This window comes from Parasteatoda tepidariorum, chromosome 5 (assembly GCF_043381705.1).
Source record: "Parasteatoda tepidariorum isolate YZ-2023 chromosome 5, CAS_Ptep_4.0, whole genome shotgun sequence".
NCBI classification, from domain to species: Eukaryota; Metazoa; Arthropoda; class Arachnida; order Araneae; family Theridiidae; genus Parasteatoda; species Parasteatoda tepidariorum.
Window position 1 is genome coordinate 91,331,998 of NC_092208.1, and position 24,736 is coordinate 91,356,733.

At 29.0% G+C, this 24,736-nt stretch overlaps 1 protein-coding gene across 4 annotated transcripts in view; it reads right to left on the minus strand.

Moving 5' to 3' along the window:
* Positions 1-24,736, minus strand: part of LOC107454238 (mediator complex subunit kohtalo) — a 107,044-nt gene that overhangs the window by 49,821 nt on the left and 32,487 nt on the right. For all 4 annotated transcript variants that reach the window (XM_043044733.2, XM_043044732.2, XM_043044731.2 and 1 more), the window contains exons 15-24: positions 19,223-19,611; positions 17,360-17,465; positions 15,037-15,611; positions 12,450-12,613; positions 10,908-11,019; positions 9,266-9,381; positions 8,085-8,195; positions 6,861-7,002; positions 1,895-2,021; positions 956-1,186 (exon numbers count right to left, since the gene is read on the minus strand). In XM_043044733.2, the coding sequence (XP_042900667.1) occupies positions 956-1,186; positions 1,895-2,021; positions 6,861-7,002; positions 8,085-8,195; positions 9,266-9,381; positions 10,908-11,019; positions 12,450-12,613; positions 15,037-15,611; positions 17,360-17,465; positions 19,223-19,611 (2,073 nt within the window). The remainder of the gene's footprint in view (positions 1-955; positions 1,187-1,894; positions 2,022-6,860; positions 7,003-8,084; positions 8,196-9,265; positions 9,382-10,907; positions 11,020-12,449; positions 12,614-15,036; positions 15,612-17,359; positions 17,466-19,222; positions 19,612-24,736) is intronic.

Consider the following 24,736-nt stretch of genomic DNA (forward strand, 5'->3'; position numbering starts at 1 on the left):
AGAGAAATAAAAATAGGGACATAGAAAGTTCTTAATTATAGAACTGAAACTATATCATGTTCATTTATGTACTTTCATCTATGCTTTATTCACAAAATTTTGCTTTATTCATTAGTACTATCTTTATTTACATACACTAATAACTTATTTTAATTACCGTTAAGTACCTGACTAAACTGAAAGCTTTTGATATGAAACAAAACACATAAAACCAAGATGTTAAAACAGAACACTACCTTTTGTTTGAAAAAGCATTTGTCAATGCATCAGGATAAAAATAAACTTAAAGAATTCATTAAACAACATTTAACTTCATTTACAGTATTTTAAATAATGGTCTCAGCATACATAAACTTAAAAGCCCTGTAAAAAAGATCAATGACTAATTGATGAGCCAAAAAATAAATATTAAAAAAATTGGTATAAGAATTTTCCCAATAGTAGGTCCCGATCACATTTTTCATAGTTTTTTTTTTTCAGAAGAAATATATTTTTTCAGGACATTGGTAAAAATGGAATAAACTAAAAATGACCAATATAATTGCTTAGTGCAATGATACCCAATATTTTTTACTAGTGCGGATAAAAAATCGGTAGAAAAAATTTTGAAGACCATAAACTAAATGTACAAATAAAAATATTATAGCAAATAGACACCTACTATACATATATGCATAGGTATATATATAGACAGTATGTAAATTTATATAGACACCACAGCCTAACTCTTGACCAGCGTCGTCAATCTTCATGGGTCATGGCCTGTGGGTTGGTAACCAAAATATATGTAGGCACGCTTAGCATGAAGTTCACTTAAAAAAACAACAATTTTTTTTTGCATAGCCCTTAATGTAATTTGAGTAACTGCTGTAATTTTTTTTGAAGACTGGAGAAATTATTCCAATTAATGGCGGGTAAATTCTACATAACTCAGAATTAATAAATCACAACTTACCTAAAACCAATATGGCTTTCAAAACTGTCAAAATGGCTTCCACTCTCATGCCAGAATACGTAGCTGAAAGTAAATGGCGATCGCTCGGGTACTTAATATGGTAAATGCGCTTCCCTTGATTGGGGGTGTGATAAACACCAGGGGGTGAATATGGTTTTTTAAACAAGCGTCTTAGAACGTGACAAGTCAGTCTGGCACCTGCTTCAGCTTCCACTGCAGCAACATTATTTGCTAAAGGAAAAGGCACGATTTAGGTCACTTGAATTTTAAAAATATAAAAAATAATTGATCTAAGTCACAAATATTTTCCCACATTATAAGATGTAGTTCAGTTATTTTTTAAAACATAATTTCAGTGATAATGAACATTTTATCCAGGGAATAAAGAGAGAGAGGGGAAAAAAGGAGATAAAATATAGATATGAAAACTTTCATTTATGATTATACTTTAATTATACCCATTTAGGTTTGAATAATATAAATAGACTTATTCAGCCTAGAACATTTGCTTTTTTTATAGTTTTCTGATCTAAATTTTTTAATGTCTAATTAATGAATCAGCTTCCGCACATTACAATTCATGAAGATGTGTATTTTAAATTTAAAAAAACTATGCTTCACATGATTTAAAGAAGATCAGTTGTCTTACTTAATAAAATTCACAATTTTAGCTATAAAGTAATTTAGTTTTAATATTGCTAATAACTCTTAAGTATTATTAAAAATTTAATTAGAGCTTGCAATTTAATGGTATAAAAAACTGATTTAAATTTCTTTAAAAATCAGATAATTTAGATTATTTTTTTCAAATAATCATTTTTAACAGCCTTAATTTATAATTAAAAAATAATTTGCACAACACAAAAAAAAAACAAAAAAAACATTCTAAGTACATACTGCTATAAAAAAAGATAAAAGTATAAAACAAATAGAACTCACCTGGAAGAGCAGCAATTATAGCAGGAATGGCAACATTGATAACAAAGTCTTGAAGTAAGAAACATCTTCGAGCAATCAATACTGATGTTAGCAATGCAAGGTTATCATGAATAGAGAGATCGCGAATCTAGAAGCATTTAAAAAAAATTTAAGCCATTAAATGAATTACGTATTTAATCAATTAAAAGAACTTATATTTAATTTATTAAAAAACATCTTGACAACATAACAAGTATAATGAGTCGATAAAATAAAATGAATAGATGGCAACATTAGAGAAATAAAAATAGGGAGATTTTTCATACGCCACAATTTATGACATAGAAAGGGAATTTTGCAGAAGTTATGGATTCTTCATTCTTACTACAAATTAAACTAGAAAATTATAATATACTAGATTTAAAATTCTGATATTAATTTTTAACTGCACTAAAGTTTTAGATACACAAGTACAGTCAAAGTTTAATCCATCCTTCATTAATTTTTCATTTCTCGTGTGCAACGACTACTTTTAATGTTAATCTCTTAGATCATTTTTTAAACTACTAATTTCCCTAATAGACTTCCAAGCTTTTGAAACAATGAACAGTAATTAGACGAGTATACAGAAAATGTGAGTATACAGAAAATGAATCTGTTACAAATATTGAAAATTTCGTTTTTGAGCTGAGAAGAAAAGAGTGTTTTCAAAACCAAAATTTTCCAATAATTTAAAATAAATAAATAATTGTGTCATCAATGTACAACATTTTTTCACTTTTTTATACTTATAATAGTCATTACTTAATATTTTATTTTGACCCCATTCATAGCTTTTCTTGTATCTATCATTTGGTTCTATGAGAAACAATCAATCGAGGTTCTACTATATACTCTAGGACAATTTTTTTTAAAGCTAAAAGAACCAAAATTTCCTCATATTTATTAAAACTATTGTCATATCAAAATTTCGTGTTTCTAACTCTCCAATAGCGCTGCTTAATAGTCGCTGTTGATGGTTTTTCCTTTTTCAAGATAGTCGATGAATATTATACCATGCACATCCCAAAATACTGATGCCATAACTTTGCCAGCTGACTGCTGCGTCTTACCACGCTTTGGAGTTGGTTCACCTCGCACAATCCACTCGGCTGACTGTCGATTGGACTCCGGTGTGAAATGATGGAGCCATGTTTCATCTATTGTCACAGATCAAAGCATAAATTTGGGTTTATTACGATTAAATAACTTCAATCATAGCTCAGAATCATCAATTCGTTGTAGCTTTTGGTCGATTGTGAGCTCGAGCGGCACTCACTTTGCATAGAGCTTTCGCATAGCCAAATATTCATTCACGATATGTCCAACAAGTTCCCTTGATATCTTTAGAATCTCAGATATCTCGATCAACTTCACTTTACTGTAATCTAGAATTCTTTTTTGATGTTTTCGTCGGTAACAGCCTCTTTGGGGTGTCCAATGCTTGCCTCGCTGTAGGTGCTGATTTCACCTCGTTTAAACTTAGCAAATCACTTCTCAATGGTTGATTTTTCTGGTGCAGAGTCCGAATAATGTTTATCAAGCCAAGCCTTGGTTTCAACAGTATTTTTTCCTTTTTGGTTAAAAAAAGCAATACTTTATTAACACACGAAATTCCTTTTAATCCATTGTTTTTAAACCTACAAAAGTTGCTTCACTAAAAATACCATATCTCAGAAACTAATAGTCAGACAGCTGTCAAATTTATACACGTGTCTTTCGAAAGTTAGGACTAACTAAAAATCATATGGATTTAATAATAGTAGCGCCATCTATGCGTCAACCCACGAGCTTTTCAACCCAACTGTTACATGTAAGAAAAATTTTGAAACAGGAATTTATTACACAGAGAATGTTTTGTGCAAGTTATACTTAACCAGATGGTAGAATTTTTGAAATATATAATAATTAGATTTATTTATTTTGAACCTCAGATTATTTCAGGTTTTAGAGACCCTATGGGTGCCATGACTAAGTTAGCACTAAAGTACAGTCAAACTCAATTTAAAGCCCAGATTTAAGGAGCAACCGGATTTATCGAAGAAATTAGAGAAACTGAACTGGTACAATGCTTTGTCTATTTGAGCGTGGCTTGCTTTTAAGGAACAAACATGGGTCGTAGCAAGTGCTATTTTTGAGATTCATAAAATTTCTACTTATTTATACCTCTCTAGCGCAGCTTTTCATTTTCGAGACTACTTCCATATTGATGTTTTTTGGGTAGACAAATTCCTTTTTGATATTTTTCAGGTTCACAAATTTCTTTTTGATGTTGACAATAATTTTTGGGTCCTATCTGAAGAATAATTCCACCACATTGTGACAATAAAAAAGTTTCAAAGCAAATGCACTCAACAGAAATTAAAAATAAATTAAGTAAGTACCAAATTTCTATTCAACAAAGGTATACTTTGTCCAATATAGACAAAAAAAAAATGTGAATAAAGCACAAATTTAATTCAACATTTAATAGTTAATATTGTTGATTTAAATTCTAGACCGTATACTAATAATCAGCAAAACTGCTCTTTCGGAATTAAAATCTTTGAACTCATTGTCATAACTAAAGCTGATAAAGCGGTCATAGTGTAGTTCTAGAGTTGAATAAAATCTAATATCCCATTAAAACTTCATTAATTATTCTTTATCATCTGAAATATTCTCTTACACCTACTAATCCATACTGTGGTAAGTTTACCTAAAGTTCATAAGGCTGGCACTCCTCTTAGACTCGCTGTTTCTAATAATGGCACTGCTGCTCAAAAATTAGCTAATCATCTTGTTTTAAATTATAATTATTTTGTTAATGAGCTTCATACGTTCAAACCTAATGAAAACGAAATGGTCTCTTTTGATGTAAAATCTTTATTCACTTATTTTCTCAATAAAGGTGCCCTTAACTATCTAAAAAAAGAGATCACAAAAATTCTTCTTTAAAGTTGAAATTGACGTACTAGTAAATCTTACTTGAATTTATTTAGATCAGTCCACATTTACTATTAATGGTAAATTCAATTGAATAATGATTGATAGAATAGCTCTTCACAGCAGAATCGTGGCAACACAGCCACACTGTCGCAGAATATTACAGTGTTCTTGAAGAAATAGTTTTCATTAGAGAAGCAAAAAAGCTTGATTTTTATAACTGCATAATTTTTCAAAAAACATTTTTTCTGCAGAATTTTGAGCTTTTTTTCTGCAGAATTATTCTCAAAACGTTTCTCTTCTGTCAGAGGGAGAAGAAACGTTCATGACTTTTTTTTATTTTCCTTTGGAAATTCTGTAATGACAGCTAAAATTTCAAATTGATATTATAAAATGTATTTCTGAGATCGTAAAAATTTACAAAATAGTTAGCTCTAAGAATGTTTTTTAGAATATCTTAATAAAATAGGGTGAGTGGGGACTTAGTTATAAATTCCGATTTGTAGCAAAAGAATTAATAAATCATTGCAGTACATCTGTTCTCTCTTTTATTTAGTTAGACTAAAATCTATTCAATGTTTTTAATATGACATAAGTGTTTGAAACTTTTAAATCACACATTCACTTTATCTCTCACATTAATAATGTAATACAAATAAATGTTTCCCTATTGTTTGACGAAAACCGTTTGCAGTTTCACTTCCTCCTCCTATATTTTTAAAACCATCCACCAACCAAAAGTTAGAAGCTGCACTTGGATCTAAAATTTGTTCAAATAGTTATCTCTTCAATGAAGAGCTGCTTTATGTTAAAGACATTGTTGTAGACTGTGATTTTATTTCTAATATTATTGATTCCAACTATATAAATTAAATCTACCAATCCACCTTACTCTCCAAATCAAACTTTTAACAATTTGATTTTTTTACTTTATTATATGAAAATTAGTTCCTAAGCTGCTAAGATTTTGAATAAAATTCGGTTTAAAGTCAATTTTTTCTTCTGCCACTAAACTAAATTTCATCAAGATCCTTTAACTATCCTATAATAGTAGCTGTATCAAACTTCAAGTCTTGCCTACATTGGACAAACTAAAGCTACCCTTAAACTTGGACTTAAAGAACACAAGAGAGACACCCAAAATAAGGACATTAACTGATCTTTTATCACTCTGAGCAGTTTTAATTCAAATCACATGCTTGAGTTTTTTTCCCTACTAAAATCATTTAACATAGTTCTTCAGTTTCTGAACTTGATTTTTGGGATTCATTTCATATTTTGAAAAATTCTAATACTTTAGTTAATCATCTTTTGAATATTTTACCATTCTCAATATTTGGAAAACTGTAATTTAATCTGCTGCACGCTTGAATTCTTGCCATATCCTCTCACACCTGCTTCTTATCTCTCCCTTATTTCCTGGTTTAAACCTGCTACTCTGTCCCTATACGTTAAACCACTTTACATGTGCTTATCTCTTTACTTTTATATCCTCATCTGACCTTTAGACACTGAGGAAGGTTCTTGTTCATAGAACTGAAACTATAGTATGTCCATTTACATACTTTAATTTATGCTTTATTCATGTAGTTTCTTGGTTTAATCTACTATAATTCTAATTTAATAAGTGTTAATGAACTTTTATGAATTTTTTTCTTCATAAACCTGTTTTTTGTACAAGCACTCTGTTGTAACAAGTAAATTTTGAGGTCACTTTGTACTTGATATGAACAAGTTAGATTGCATACTAACTGCAACACTTTAGGAGAAAACATTGTTCACTATACTATTTTATAAAAAAGTTTTTCCTTCATAGTAAAAAATATTAGATTACTAGTACTTATAAGGCTTTTTTATGAGCTCATAAACTAAATATAAGATTGAAAAAAAAAAAAAACTAATGAAATTTGTGATTATATCAAATTAAATTTTTTAAAAAAACTAGAACATTTTATACAAGATTTTTAAATGGTGACAAGCAAATTAATAAATCAAATATTAAAATTATAAATAAGTAACTTACATTAACTTCCGTTACTAGCTCTAAAAATCCAATTGTATGATTGGAAGACCAGCAAAGAGCCTTGAGGGCAGCTATCCATTCAGAACTCAAATGATAGCATTTTGCAGTAACTTCAGCACAAAAGATAGCTATTTCATTCAACCTTCAGATGAAAAAAAGAAAATCAAAATTAATGTATGATAATTAATTCAGTATGAGAAGGTACATTGATTTATCACATGAGGGGACATACTTGTGTTCCCTTGTGATTTTACATGAGTATTAAAAATAGTAATTTCAGCTTAATGATTTTATTTTATAACAGCCATTGAACAGCCGACCCAATTTTGGGTTTACGACTACCAATGTTCCTCTCTGTAGTGTTGTAACTTTGAAACCAATCCAGAAGACAAGGAAACTCCTGGATAGTACTAGTATTGAGAGAACTCCGTGGAGGATTTCTATGATGGAACTAACCTGCATCTGCGTTACATGAAGCGGAAAACCATGAAAACCTTCCACGGTTAGCCTGACAGCAAAGGTACTCTAACCCATGTTCTGCCTACCACTGGGGATATCTTGCATCAGCACTGTGGTCGGTGCGAGCCAAGTACAAAATTCGAATCGACCAGCCTTTAGCTGACATTTAAACCCAGTTCACCTTGTTGAACGGTAAACGTTCTGTCCTAACTATATTTACACTGCACCTGCATATTTTACTTCTACATTTTGATTCTTGTTTATAGACAAGTTTAAATATGGCTCAAGTCCTTTCGTATAAAGTGAAAACACATACTATTGAAGTTTTTAGAAAAATAAATTTTATTTATAATGTTAATTTTTTATTTGTGATTTGATTAGTTTATTAGTTTATAAAAACTTTTTTCAATAAAATTTTTAAAAAATTGCATCTGATGTACCCATTGTCTAGAACAATTCGCATCGCAGGTTAAGGGATACCAACTCATCTAGATTTTCTGAGCAAATTATTCATGCAGAAATTCTTCACAACAACTTAATAATAAAGAACCATAATGTATGATTCATAAAACTGCAGGTAGAAGGTGAATAACATATATTTTGGTTTTGGCAAAAATCATTTAAAACCCATTGGTTCAAGTTTGTATTTCTTAGTACGTTATATATGTACTGCACAGACAATATCATCACATACAAAAAATAAAAATAATTTATTTGAATTTAGCATTGAAAGTACAAAATGATAAAAGCAATTACAAAACTCACCTATCAGGGTCTTTACACACTGAAACACAGTGAATAGCATTGCAAACAAAGCTGTAGCGTAAAATCTGTTGATCATTCAGTTGCTTCAAATACTGTATCTCTAATTTCAATCTAAAACATACATTTTGAAGGTATTTTAATATATTCCAACGTCTAATTTTTATACATTAATACAAAAAAGTAATTGATATTATTACGCTGAAAACTATTAATACTTTCATAATTTAAATAGTTTTAAAAAACTTATTTAAAATTTTTTTTCAAACTAGGATATGTAGTTCTCTATATTGTGAAACTACTTTAAATAGCAAATTAAGGTAACAAAATTTAATTTAAATGAAAAGGAATGTAGAATTCATTGGTTGAAAATCTCTCATTTAATATATATTTTTTTTTATTCTGTTCGCTGTGACATTGAAATCAAGAATTTACCCCATTAGAGCAGTAGCAATAGGGACATATATTTCTTATGGGGGGGGGAGACTAGGGGATGATTTGTAGTAGTTTTCACCAAGGAAATGTTAAAGGTCACTTGAAAATAGACATTACTTTTAGAATTCTGACAAAAAAATTATTTTTTTTAAATTTTAAATTTAATTACACAGAAATATTGTGTGAAAAATTGTAATTTAAATGGGCCGGTGTCAGTTCAATTATAAAATGTGAGGGGGGCAAAAGCCCCCTCTGCTCTCCTGTTTCTGCAGTCCCTGGTTAGTACCATTTAATTAGCATATTTAAGGTCGACTCTTTTAGATACAATGATTGACAATTAAAATTTGATCATTAGAACAAAAGTTATTCAGGAAGATATCTTTTTTATTTTGTACACTGCAAGAAATAAAATGATAAAAGTACTTCAAATTTAATAAATGCAATAAGACTAGGTGAAAGTATGAATTTATCACTAAATTGTAAAAATAATACAATGATAGTGCTTAGTTTTGTTACAAACTAGAAAGCAAATAATGGGCTATCAAGAAATGGATAAATCAAACTTTTTCTTAATTTTCAAATTTCTTTTTCTTAATTTTTATTCTAATTCATGGCAAGATACTACAGCAAAAGCGAAGGAAATTCTAAATAAAATAATAAAACAAGTAACTGTTAAATAAAACAAGTAACAAAATAATAAAACAAGTAACTAGTTAAATTACTTAGAATCCTAGGATTAGAAAAATTACCTAGGTTCTGTAAGATATTCAATCATGAACTTAGTATTCCATGCAGGTGGCACCATACCGTACATCACGTTTTTAGCCTTGGGATACATATTAGAAAACTGCTCTTGATGACGAGACTACAAAAATAAAATGAAATCATTAATTAGTCTTTTAAAAAAATGAGTTTAACCACTCATGCTAACGAAAAAAAAAACTCTTTTACAAATAATTTATTATAATTGTCAATTAAAATCATGTAGTTTAATGTTAAAAGTTTTATTCCTTACAATTAAAAATGTGTTCCACACTATTTAAATAAAATAATAAAAATTAATAACTCAAATAAAAATTAATAAATAAAAAACTATTTAAATGAAATTAGTTAAATAGTTTCTGTAAAAAAAGTCATGTCTGTAAAAAACTTTTAAGAGCTATTTCACATATTTCCCTCAAATTTAGTATCCTATTAATTAAAATTACAAACTATAAAAAGCTACAAAAATGTGTACAATTTTTCTGACATTTATTAAATTAAATAATAAAAATGAATAAAAACACTGTTAGATATTATTTTTAACATGGAGTTATCTTTGGGTAAATAAAATTTATGCTTATGCATAAAAATGCTTTGATTCCTTAAAAAAAGGTTTCGAGAATGGTGGAACACATGGAAAGTGATATTAACATTAGGAGGTTTAAACATTCAACTGCTCTCTGGTTGAAACTAATAGGGAAAAAAGGCTTTATTGATAGGCTTAAATGCATATCTCTTGCCAAAATTATTTCACAACTCCATTTCTTTCTCTTTAATTAATAAAGTACAAAGATTACTCAATAGTAAAAAAATTAAAAAATAAATAAAAGAGAGAGAGAGAATATCTTAAATGAAATAAATATTTAAACTTTAATTCAACAAAATATAGTAATTCCATATTTTTCCATTTTAAAACTATTGAACTAGTCTAAAAGTAAAATTGGTACTCAACAACATGAAAATAATCAACCACAAATAAAAATTATGAATTAAATAAATAATCCCAAGAAGCTGAAGATATTTCCCAATTGAAAACTTCATTCGTAACAAAAATAAATATGAAATAACAGTCAATTCAAAAATAGGAATCCATTTTCGAGACTTGCCAGATGCGAAAGTAAAGAAAACCAAAATGATTTGAAGTATTGTAATAATGTTTGAAATAAACGTAAAATTGCCAACAAAAAAAATATATATATATGAATCTTAAGCTCAGCCAAAAAAGAAAAACTAAAATGGTTACATTAGAAAATTTCCTAAAAAAAAAGACAAACATCTGGCTAAACGCTAAACACTTATAATAAAATAAGAATAATTAATAAAGTTAGAAAAAAATATCACAAGAAAATAAATTAAGCAAAGACAATGACCCTTAAACATTTGGACAACTTCTTGGACCATGACCCTAAAACGTTTAATCGAGTCTCTATAATTACAAATATTATTTAAAATGCTACTAAAATAAATTAATATTAAGTTTAAAAATACAAACACTTACCTTATTTTTTTTAAATAGTCTATAAATCATTTAACTATAGAGAAAGTTTATATGTTTTTAAATGTTAAAGTTATGTTTCATTAGAAAAAAATTACATCATTCAATTTTAGAGCAAAGGGGAAAAAATATACCTTAAGATAATTGCAGGAAGAACACAAATCAAACAAATAGGATAGGATGCATCTCTCAGCAGAAGAACTGCAGTCTGTAGGAGTATTTATGTGCTTCACTATTTTTGAAAGCCTACAATAATAATAAGCTTTTATTTATCAAAATCCTATTTACTTTAGATTTCACAATATACACTACCCAACAATAATGGAAGAGAAACTTTCAGTTTTCACTCATTCTTTCAGTTTTCTCAAAAAATACTTATAAATTTACAAATTTAAGGATGTTTGTGCACATGCGATTTCTCATACTTATCAATAAGGTTTAAAGCCTTCAATGATTTGAAGGGGACTGGCAGTAAACTATAAACAAAACAAAAAAAAGTTTTGAATACACTATGCCAAAATATATAGCAATGAGCTTGTAACTTGTATCAATTACTTTCTTTATTATATGCAATAACTGAATATTAAAGCTAGGCCACGTCCAATAAAACAATGCTTATGAAATTTTATGCAATCATTGAACATAATAATCAAAGTGATCAATATGGTTAAAAGCATATTGCTATTTTTTCTGGCAAAAACACTCTTTTTTGTTTGAAATTTATTACCAGTTTCTCAATCTCAAAGCTCTGAAATCTTTTAACTTTATTCATCATAAGTATGAGAAATTGCATGCTCTAAACCCCGCTAAAGTTATAAAATAATAAACCAGGTATTTCTTGAGAAAACTGAAAAAATGCCAAAAACTGAAATTGTCTGTTCCATTATTTTAGGGTAATGCATACATATCAGGTGGTTTATACGAAGACTTTGCATTAAAAATTTGATACGCTTGATGAAAAATTGACATCAACTGGAATATTTTGCACTATGAATTAAATAAGAATTAACTATATCTACACTGTATTGTAGTCAGTATACCTTGAGTTAAAAATAAAAAAACTATTATTGATTGCATTAATAGCAAAGTAAAAAAGTTTAGTAAGATATAATATTTTAATGGTATTTTATTAAAGTTAAATTTTTCAGCTACCGATTCTAGATTTTATTATCTTATCAATTTAATTTAAAAATAGGTAAAAGGAAGGTTTACTTAAGAACTTTCATGACTAGGGTACATATTCAGTTTTGTGTAATATTTAGTTCCTTTTTGCAAAATTAGTTATAATTATCATAATTGATATATTATATTTAGATTTTCAGTTTTCAGATTTAGATACATATTTTCTGGGCTAAAATAAGGTAAAAAATATATGTACGTCAATCCTTAGAACATACATTTCTAATAACAGGAAAGGATAGAAATTGGAATTTTATACTAAAATATTAAGAATCACTTTATGAATCATCAAAGTAGTAAAATATCAACTGTCAAATTTCAGCCAGTCCTTCAATTAATTGAGAGCTTTTAATCTAGAGATATCAATTCAACTAAATTAAAACTAAGAAAGATCATTAATTAAAGTAGCATGAAATATTGATTTGGTTAAAAAAAGAATTCAGGTCAAAATGTAACTTTCTAAAGGCAAAATTGCAAGAGGGTAAAGGAAGGCCTACCCTTCAAAGACTGCAAGTGTTTCTTCCTGGGAGATAAGGAGACAACAATGATATGTGTATAGCACTCCCACAATACTCAGCCCCACTGATGTGGCATAGCTTCCAGCCAATGAAGATGACTTTTGAGACAGTTGCGCTTCAACATCTACTAATTCCTTCAAGAGCTATGTTAAGAGACACATTTTTTATTTTTTTGAATTGAACTAAAGTCAACAATTTGAGGTGGAACTCTTTGAAACAATCAATTTTACTTATACAGGGTTTTATTACAACAGACTGATACAGGGATTCTTAAAAGTGTGTGTTGTTGTATTTTAATCAAGGGTAGAAATTAGTAGCTAGTTTGAAGGAACAGTAGCTAAAGGATATTATCATTACACCAGTGCACACATTACCAGTACACATTTTCACATGAGAGTTTACATGTTCATATTTAAAAAAAAAAGTTAATACATCATTTTGAATGGAAAGTAACAATGCAGAAAATCTGTATTATTTAAATAATGATGAATTATGCTATTCTAGATAAAAACGCAGAACAAAACCAAAAACCAAAATAGTACATTGTTCCCTTATATCGATTGTTGGTCCATGGGATCACTAATAATTATTTTATGATAGTCAAATTTTAGTGGTCTCGGACCGCCATTAATTACGAGTCTTGTTTAGGTGCTGTAAAGTGACACAAGGGCTGCCATGAGGTCCCAATATCTTCAAGACTACAATAAATCCTTTTATAGGTTTACAGTTTTGGATACATATTAAGCATCACTTTTAATGGTAAGACAAGAGTAGTATAAGATTTGGATTTAATATAAGATGAACGTCCTGAAAAAGCTGATGGTTTCTCTTTTCACTTTCTAAAAAGGCTTCTCATTTCATTTGCTAAATTATATCTAAGCAAGGTTTGGTTTTCATCTAAATAAAAAGCAAATATCACCCAAATACAAAAATGTGGCTGGCCACACCAAATGTTATTTGCATGCTTTGAAAAGTTATATGTATGAGCAGCAAGTATCACCAGGCTTAGATAAAATGAAAAACTTTCTGTGAACACAAAATTTCAATTACAAAACTTTCTGCATGCATTGACTAACTCTTGTAACCAGTTTCAACTTTTTTGCCGCTACCTCAGCTTGGTGAAATTTGGTTGAAAATCACAGATTTCTTTTTAAAAAAAACTTTCTATAAAATTCTGTATTAATTCATAAAAAAATTATAAATTTGGGAAAAAATTAAAAAAAATAGAAATCCAAATATGTCATGTGCAAAAATACTTTTTACATAATTAAAATAATATATAAAATTTGAGCAAGAAAAAAGTGCATCTAGGAAGTATTTGTTAACAAAATGTTATCATCGATGCGAGATTTGATATATTTATTTAAATTTTGTGAATATGAATCTCCATGTGTAATTTTAAAATCAAGCAAATAGGAATCTAGACATTAAATTTTAAAATCGTGTGAATAAGAATCTCAATATTTGATTTCAAATAAAGTGCCATTTAAAATCACATGAATGTAATTTTAAATCGCATTGGCATTGGAAGGAAAAAGCGTCAAAATCTTTTTCCTGAGGAATTCGAAAAAGATTTTTTTTTAGTAACAGGAAAAAATGTAAAAACATTTTCTAGATGGTGACAAATCTTTTGGCAATGGCGTTTGTGGAAATTATACAGGTCTGAGCATCACATTAAATGAATTCATAATAATTTATAGTGGATGGTAACTTTTCTTTATTTATATTTTCTCTCACATTATTAAGATAATACATTCTTATTAACAGTGGATTTTAAGTATGAGATGTATAAATTTACCCTTCCATAGCTTATGTTTCATAATCTTATTTATGTAAAATGTACATTATATATAATAATATTATACAGAAGATAAATGTTACATGAATAAGGTTTGGTGAGACAATTTTAAATTTTTGCAATCTTAATCTTATACTATTAATCGTAATCATACAATTTTATTCTTAATCATACAATTTTAATCATGTAATGTTAATCTTAAATTTAAGTGCTACAACATGGAAAAATTCATGAAACCCAGCCCTAAATAATTTTAATGAGGTTAAATGTTAGGCAAACTATAGCATATCCATATTTAATATAATTACTTGATTAAAAAGCCATAAAAAATTTAAAAAAATTAAAGTGCAAAACAGAATACCTAAAAGGGCTTAATAGTATAACTTGTTAAATGATATATAAAAACAATCAGTTTTTCTATGAACAAAATTCTAGCTTAGTTAAAATGTCCGGGTACATTATATTGTTTTTTTTTTAACTTTTTACTTTGCTACTTTTATGTAAATTTTGAGATTCAAATTAAAAAGGGGAAATCTTATTTTCTGCAGTGAATAATATTTCATTTTTCAGCTTAGTTAAACATTTAATTATCTAGAAATTTTATTAGTATCAGATTTGATTATAATTAATTTGGTTATGTCCAACCTATTTTCCAAAAACAATCTTTTAATTTTAAAACAGGAAATGCCGCATCTTCAAAGAAAAAAAAAGAAAGAAAGATATTCAACTTGACATTAAAAAAATGTGACAAGAGTAAGAAATTCTAACCTGTATGCAAAATTCTATCAGTCCATGAATGTTCAAAGCGTGTTCCATCAATTCAAACAAATAAGCAATGTACTCCACTAAGGGAAGATAATTTGAGTTCCCAGTAGAGAATGAACTCAGCATTTCAGTGACAGAGGCTGCACACGTGTTTGTCACAACATGCTGGTCAAAATAAGACAAGCTCTGAAAACGATTCATGGCTGCTTCGAAATTAAAACCATCCTTTGCATTTTTCTTCACTCTCGCACCATCCATGATATCCATACAAGTTTTCTTGCTAAAGAGCTTCATAATCTCTTTCGTGATCTTTTTTGTGGTGTGTTTCGCTTCATCACGAATTTTTCCAACACCAAAGAGAAGAATGTGGCGCTGGTTGCAGTCGTGGATTGCAGCATCCTCTTGGGAAAGGGGGAAATGAGTGGTGTAGAGAAGGTGCCTGGCGGTGTTGCTCATGGTACTGGAGGATGCATTGTTGGAGGGTGTGCCAGGTGTGCAGCATGATACAAGGGGTGGGTGACCAAGGGGTGTTGATGCATTCAGAGGGGTGGACTCATCTTTGTCAGAGCCAACAGAATCTTACAAAAATAAATGAATAAAATTGAGAAAAGGAGAGAAAATTGTCCCAGGCAAACATAAACATGTAAAATCTTTTAACATGTTATGTTAGACATGGTCTAACATAACATGCTAATTTAATGCAATTTTTTTAAAAAAATTGCATTAAACAACTGGCTTTAAAATATAAAATAAATGGAATATTTCTATAAAGTTATAGCAGGAGTCTTTTTTTTTTAATGTAACACACTTATCCCACTTAGTAGTATAAAAATGTAATAATAAATAAATTGCAAAACTAGAAAATTTTAAATAAAAATATAAAGTTAAAATATGAAATAAAGAAATAGAGTAAAAGCTCAATGTAACGTCATGAGTGTTGCAACTTAAGAGAAGTCTGAGATTACCACAACTTTCCAAGTCACCAACAAAGTGCTGATATTGAAGATACAAAAATGGTCTCTTTATAACAACCTAAAAATTATAATTCTTTCGATATTACAATAATTTTTTTTTTTGGCAAGAAAAAACACTTTTCTGTCATTTAAGTATGCAATATTATATCAAAATTGGAGACATTTTTATTTACTACAAAAAGTGAAGATGATTATAATATAAAGTATGCTCATTTTGTATGATGTTCATTTATATGAAACTTCCTTCCAACCTCCGCATGGTGGTTAGTGAAAAAGACTTATTCTTGTAATAAAAGATCTACTAAGGCGTACACTGGGCAGGTCAGTGCTCAATTATGAAGAACTGTTCACCATTCTGTGTGATTGTGAATCGATTATCAACAATAGACCCTTGACATATGTGTCCGAAGACACATCAGATTTGAAACCACTGACCCCTGCTATGTTTTTGGCCACTAATTCATCCTTTGACGTAACTGATTTAGATCTAAATGACTTTTCGAAGTTTCAAAAAAGAATAAGACATCGTCGTAAACTTATTCCTGATCTAAGATCTTGTTTTCGAAAAGAATATTTAAGTCAATTGATCCAAAGACGCCCCGAAGGAGCCACTAGAAATTTTGCTGTTGGAGAAATTGTCTTAATTGGTAATGACAACAAAAAACGTTTGAATTGGCCCTTAGGTAAAATATTGGAGCTAATACCCGGAAAAGGTGGGAAAATTCATACTCTTAAGCTCCGCTGTAATAACAACATACTAATCAGACCTGTTGGTAGAATCTATTCCTTAGAAGTTCCAGAAGATTCCATCTTGGAAACAACACCATCTTCTGGTAGTGAACCATCAGTAGCTCCTGATAGCGAATGTTCCGCAGATCCAGACCTAGAGACTACTGTTCCTTTGGCAACCAGTGATCGTGCTCAAGTGCCTCTCCTCCCACTCATGAGTGACAGAGTGTCCAAGTATGGACGTAAGATAAAAAAGCCAAACCGGCTGGGACTTAAGTAACTTTTGACTATTTTTTTTCTTCTAAGTTTTCGTCAAAAAGGGGGGGGAGGATGTTGCATCATCCTCTCTTTCTTTAAACGTAACAGTGTAGCGGTATAGTCAGATGCTTAAAGGATTTTGATGAGAGTGGTTGTAACTAGCCAATCTCCTTTGTTAACAATTTTGAATAAAGTTAAAAGAAAATTGTGAATTTGTTTAGCAGCCTAATTATCCTTTATCCTGCTCTTTTGATTTCTATATTGGATATTTTTTGCAATCAATAATCTTACAACAATTATAACAGTCCATTGTATGGTCAAGCAAGTTATAATGCATACTTAAAGTAAAAAGAGAAAAATATTACCAGGTTGATCATTCATATTTTGTTGGCCTTCTTTGATATGTTGAAGAAGTTTCCCTAAATCAGCATCAATCCTAGCCTCATCTGTATCCATCTCCTCCCAAGAAGCCTGCATATAGCATTGTTTTTAACAATTAAAATGTTCATTTATTTGATCAACACAATAGGGTGAAACAATAGTTTAACTTAACAATTCAAATAAACTAAATCAGAAATCAGTTGTTGTACTTAACTCTAACAAAGATTGTGCTTAAAACAATCAAAATAATACTTTACTATTGCATGAGAGTTATAAAGAATAAATAGAGGAATATAAGTTTCAATAATCTACAGAGAGGTCTAAATAATAGAAATAGGAATCTATTTCTGAATAGAAACAGAGCAACAAAGTTAAGCCTTTTCACAATCATTTTTTAACTTATATCCTTTATTTTTTTCTTTATGGGATGCACACTATGACCTTAAAAATTATTAGAACAACCATTTTTTAAAGCAAATTCACATAATAAATTCCTGCCCAACATAATACTTATTCTTAAACTTGAAAAAACATACATTCTCCAATTTAAAACATTCATGCAGTAATCATTAAGCAATCATGCGTTGAGGACTTGTATAAAATATAGTAAGATTAGCAGTAATATAAGAAAATTTTGAAAAAGGAGTGTGAAAAAAAAATTAAAGAACACTATAACAGATCTATATAAAGATAGCCATAAATATTCAGAAAAAAAATTCTCTAATTTTTCTAAACGTGATTTTATCAATTTTTTTAGGAAATAAAATATTGCACTTTTAGGTACACCTTATCTCAAATTAATTATTCTAGGTGATTTTTTAGGTATTTTAATTATTCCTTGACATTTACCCGATTTATCCAGAATGGTACAAATTTTCGATTTTACTGTCTATCCTGTATGTATCACTCAGATACCATTTCATTAAATAAAAACTATGCTGATGCTCCTCAATCCCCAAAGATTGCTGTGCAATCTTATATACAAACCATGCTCGTTTCTCTTGCTAATGCTACTAAGTTAAACCCATTTGAAATGTGTTCTAAAGTAAAATCTCAATAACTGAAATCAATTATATAAATCTTCAAAATTAATTCCTCTTTAAAAAATTAAAATGTTTAGTTAATAACAAGTTATTGAAATGAAAATTTTTAAATTGAAATAAATGACATACAATAGTAAAAAGAAACAAAATAATAATTATACTTTCAAAAAACAATTGATTTTGCCAAAATGGCAACATTTAGTTAACTTTCCAGAAGTTTCTTTTGATCAAAAGTGAGCAGCACAGAAACTACATATAAAGGTCATAGAACCAATATCATGTTCTTCAACATCTCCTAAGCATTTATATACAGTTTCTGTCAACAAGTTCCTCCACTCTTCAAGTACATTTTTTTTATTATACTTAAAAATCATAAAAGAACTACTAAAATTAACTTTATAATAAATGACAATAAAATTATTGCTGATCCTGCGTAAATATAGCTAGAACATGACATAGAACACTTTGCTTGTTAATATGAACTATTCACTTTCAACCTTTCATTTCTTTGCAATTTCTTCCAGGCAAGAAAAAGAGTTTTCATTCAGAAATTTGTAATTATGTATGTTTCAACTCTCATGCTTATAACAGCTCACATGCTTGATATTTCAATTCTTTGTTGCCAACCCGAAAAAGAAATGAAAACGTTTTTTGTTGCCATGTAAGAGAAACATGTACATAGATATCATGCTTTACATTAAGGTTTTCCTCGTTAAGTTATAATTCTAGAATACATATTTCAAATAATTTACAGAATATTCTATTAAAATAAGCAAATTCTCATTTGAAAAAAATTATTCTTACATCATGCTTAACAGATGCAGGTCGGTTGTCGGGTGGTTCGAACATGGGTAGAGATTCTGCCTGCCTGCTGTCTCCAATGGAGGGAATCCCCAATCCTGACATCCCAGAGATGCCCATGCAACCAGCACTTCCAGGACCTGGTGACAGACCCCTTGAGGGATCAGGCATAAAACCCATCAGTGATGGTTCAGGAGTAGACATGGATTTGTTGGAATGCGGTATGCACCCTGATCCAATCTGTGTCCCAGCTGCTGTGTTGTTGAAGCTCCCCCGAGAGATCAGCGTGCACATGTACGCATCGTGCGAAAAGACATCAGACCTAATAAGTTCAGCAAACAGCAAAACAAGATTGGCAAAGGCACTTTTGTTATCAGAAGTGGATCGCTCATCTAATTAATAAGAGTTAAAATAAAGTTGTGTAAGTCATAATACTATAAGTTATAGCATAAAATATAAATTAATAAGTATTTAAATAAAAAATAAGCAAAAAACCCTATTAATTACTATTAAGCTCAAAACTAAGCTTCTAGAACAGTGGTTACCAACTGGCAGCCCGCGGGCCACAGCCGGCCCGTGAAGCCTTTTTTTGTGGCTCGCAAACTAAAATATATTAGTTGTAATTTAATATCTTTAGCAGTCATTTTATATCTTAACAATTTGATATCTGTTGTACATTAATTGTTCAGTACATAGGTGCACATTAAAGTTATTATAGACAGAATTTTTTAATATGCAATTCAATATTTTTAAAAATCTAATATCTCTTATTTTAATTTGTAATTCGATACTTTTGTTTTGTACAACTTGATAAAAATCTGACAGTAATATTTAATGTTCCTTCAAACATAAAAGAGTCCTATATAAAATTTTGATGAAGTTGCGGCCTGCCATTTGACTGGTGTTTTTAATTGCGGCCCCCCGCCTCATGTGAGTTGGAAACCCCTGTTTTCATCAAGAAACGAGCTTTGTCATTCTTTTTTAAACCTTCTACTAGCTAAGACAAATTATAAAAAAAAACTTTGTGTTCAAAAAAGAAACGAATGAAATAGTACACAAATTAATTTCTACATTAATCAGGATATCAGTTTTTAATAAGAAATCATCAATACATGCTTTGTTAAAAGTGAGCCATACTTTTTTATTTTTGTTCTTCAGACATTTCAAATTTTTTTAAAAAGTTTCTCATAAGGAAATAATCAAATACACTCGAACTACAAAATAGCTGATCTGGAGGAAAGAGTGCTGAATTGTATGCAAAGAGTGTACAGACAAAGTGTGCTATTTCATACACTTATAAGGAAAAAAGTTTGAGAAAATACTCTGAGATTAGCCACATAAGCCCGAGACTCAGGCCAAAAGCCTAAGAATTAGCAAAGCCTGGAGATGCAAATTAAATAGATGTTTGTAAAAGTTTCCCTTGGGTATGTATTTTGGGTTGTAATTTTTACAAGCCCTGAAGGACTAAAAATTTTCTGATTTTTCAAACCCTAATGTGCACCCTTTTCCTGCAGTAGAGGTATGGGTCCCCTTATTCCAGGCAAAATGAAATCACAAACTCATTCAACAATTAGTAATAATACAAAAAAAGTGATCTTTGAAATGCTTGGATCTAGAAAAAAACTTATTTTAATAAAATATACAATGCCCTGAGCATAAATACTGTACATCACACAAAAGTAACTTTTAAACATACAGAAGAATTTCAATTGGAAAGCATTTTGAAAGCTAGTGAAATATAATGAATAACTTATACATTAAAATTACCCTTTTCAAGACTTAGTTTTAAATTTGTGAAGAAAAAAAAATTTGTACTCTGAAACTTCAATAAAACTAAATAAAGCTAATCACAAAACTACTGTTAAAGGCGTCAAATTTTTAAAACCATCAATTAACCTTTCGACTCGAATGCGATATATACGTCTCAACTTCATTCCATATTGGATAAACAGATCCCAATTTGGCATGGTTTTTTATATTTTTAGGGTTCTTTAAGTATTAAGGGAATTAAAATATGACTAAAGGAATTTAGAAACTCTCATATTCAAATTAGCGGACTTGTGTGTGCATGTAGAGTCCGCAAAAAAAAACCGAATCACCCTGAATAACTTTCGTTCTAATGATCGGATTTTCATGAACTAAGTGTCAATCTTAATGGTTCCAGGGGGTGACCTCAAATATGCTAATTATTAATTAAGTTACGCAATCAGACACAAAAACGTACTTTCTCTGAATAAACATATTTTCTTTTTACATATTTGGAATCCTGACACTTAAAATAGGGGAGGGGGTAGACAAAATTTCGAAAAAATTGGGTCGTAAATTGGATTGTAATAAAGATTTATATATATGGCGAAAGTTTAAAAATATGCCAAATTACCTCCCCATAGAAGGGGAAATAACTGATAACAACCATAGAGAAACTGAATAAATGACAAGACGGGAAAACATTGTGCTTCTCGTTGCGAAGCAACCAAAAAAAATTTTAGAGTTGCTTTCTGGTTAAAGAAAACAGATTGATATTGTTTTTTTTTATTCTCCTTTGAAAAGGAAATTTAAATCAATTAATAAATTATTTCTGATTCTCCAAGATTTTAGAATCTTGATGCTGAATTTTCTATCTGACATTATTTATTTTTTTAAAGCTGTTTAAACGTCATTTGTATGATAGTTTAGAATTAAAACCAAATTTTCATAAGTAATTATTAAATTTCTGAAGAGTTGTAGGGTTAATTGCTTTTGCACCTCACTTCGAGTTTCATAGGAAAGGAAAAGAAATGATTAAGCAAAGGTGGACCTGAAAAAAGATAGCTATTCTGATGCATAATCACAAGATTTTATAAAATTCACCATATTTATTTTCGATAAAAAAGAATACTGAAAGATATAATCTTTTCATTAGCTCACACGATTATATCCGCAAAAAAGAGTGCTTTCTAATATTGTATCAATATAGCCAAAGCAAAATATATCAATACAATACGAGAAGCACTCAAAAATTTTTTACAAAAAAATTACAACAAATAAAATAGAATAAGTAAAAATATCACGTAAAAACAGAAAATTAAATATAAAGGAAAAACAGAATGAAACATAATCTATAAAGCGAGTAGCGAATTCAAATGAACTTACATGAACAGGAAATTTTTCAGGAATGATTTAAAATATTTTCGAAGCAAGATTGCCAGATTACAAAATATGAAACCAAAAGCGAAAATTGAGGATAATGCGTAAATAGAGGGGTTTTGTATTCAAGTGCGTTCGTACTCTGCAGTACTGAAGTGCGTTTGATGTGTTAGTAACCAAAGATGAGCCCGAAAATGGATGAGCGCAAGGTAATATTACACTGGATAATTTAAAGAAGCTGACAATTAATAATTTTAGAAAATTAATATTTATTTAAGAAAAAAAATATATAAAATACAAAAGAGAAAGAAACATGAATTGCCTGTTTCGCACATAATTTTAGCCACAGATTTGCTCGAAATGGATTTGCATGTGAAAAAATTATATAAATTAACCAAGAAATTTTCAGCTGGTTTGTAACAGTGTCTTTTTACAAAAACTCATCAATTCTATCATCGAATTTTAAATTGCGGGGGGGGGGGGTATATAGAGGATGTACTAACTCCTAAATTGTGCTAAATTATTTTTTTATGATGCTCCGAAGTATTGTTAGAGGTGCGCTCTTTGAAAAATCTTTACAAATCTTCATTTCTTTAACTATGTTCATGTATGTTAATTGTAAAAAATATATAATATGTCAATAATTTGTCCAAAAAAAATATTGCACCGTATAGAGTTTTAGTAGTAAGGTTAGAGAATTCAAAAAAAAAAGTTAAAAGGTAATAATTTATAATGGTTCAGTTTTCGGCTGCTTACTAGGGTCATGGTTTTTGATTCCTCAAAGGAAAACTGATGGATAATGTGAAAACTATTTAAATAAACATTTAAACAATGCTTTGCCACACTTGTAAAATAACAAGCAATTTTCAGAATTAGAATTTTTAAGGAAGTTAGCTACCTACTAATATAAACTACTGGTAAACTACTCTTGAAACTACTGATCATGCATAAAATATCCTACTACCCTACACAGGAGCTCAAGAATTTGCACTTCATAAGATATGCGAATGATACTAAGTAAACTTGATTTGCAGTAAAAAGAATGGATACTATTTACACACTCATTTCCTTAGTTTATTAAAATATAATTTAAAAAATTAAAGGAAAGGAAAATTTAGGTTTATAATACCTCTAATTAAACAAAAGTAACAATTGTTACAGTTAGTAACTCTGACATTCTTCTCATGTGATAACTTCTTTTGCCGACCATTTTGTCCTTTTTTATTATTAGCTAAAGTCAGCTTACTCATTTTTGTAATTTTTGCATTTTATATTGAAATTTTAAAGACGAATTACATGCATGAAATGACCCCTAGTCCAAAGAATCTAAGTTAAATAGTTGTAAGGACGATTATTACGAAAATAATTAACTACTCCGGTTCAATGAAACAATTATAAATGAATCATTAATATTCTTGTTTTTTATTATGAAATATTAGGAGAAATTTGTATTCATAATTTCTTCAAAACGTGTGTTAAAACTATTATTATAAGTTAATTAAGTAGAAAAAAGTCAAATGGAGGAAAAGAACAATTTTTGAGATGATGATTCTAAAAATAGCACGTTTTTCGAATATTTTTATAATTTTTTTATTTTAGTAGTTGTTTAACAAAACAAGGCATATCGAACATTTTCTTGATATAGCAATATTTTTTTAAACTGTGCAAAAGTTGAGAAATCATATACACAACTTTTTAAGCAAATATTTTCCACTTTTATAAACAAAAGGGTAACTTTCTTTAGGTTAGCGCACAAGAATAACTTTGAATGTCGAAATAAAATTGTATGTCCATAGTTTTTTGTTCATTTAAAAAACAAAACAATCTGTTGTATTTTTCCGCTGCGCACACATACGCATTTACTTTTCTTTACTCGAATAAATAAGAAACAATAAAAAAAAGAAAATTAATAATTTATCTTCATTTTTCGAAAACAATAGTATTCTTAGTAAACAGTCAGCTGTTCTGCATCGAATGATATTGTGTGTGATCAGTAGAATATTTTTAATTCCTTAACAAGATTTAATTCTCAGATAGCTGACAATAATTCTAAGTTTTCTTTCAATAAGAACTTAGCAATAATTTAAAAAGTAATTTTATTTTAAAGCAAAACATAAATTAAAGTACTAAAACGATTGATTAGTATATTATTGTAAAATAATATACATGGTTGCATAAAAAATAAGATTTTGTGTTAAAATTTAATTAAAAGTTAGAAAAATAATTCTGCAAAACAAGCGCAGACAGATAATTTACAAATTTATTTTAAGATTAAAGCGATATATAAGATGTAAAAAAGTTTTAAGATCATTAAAAATGCTGACTACATATTTTTATTGATATTTATAAAATATATATTCAAGAAATTGATAAATATATTATTCCAAATCA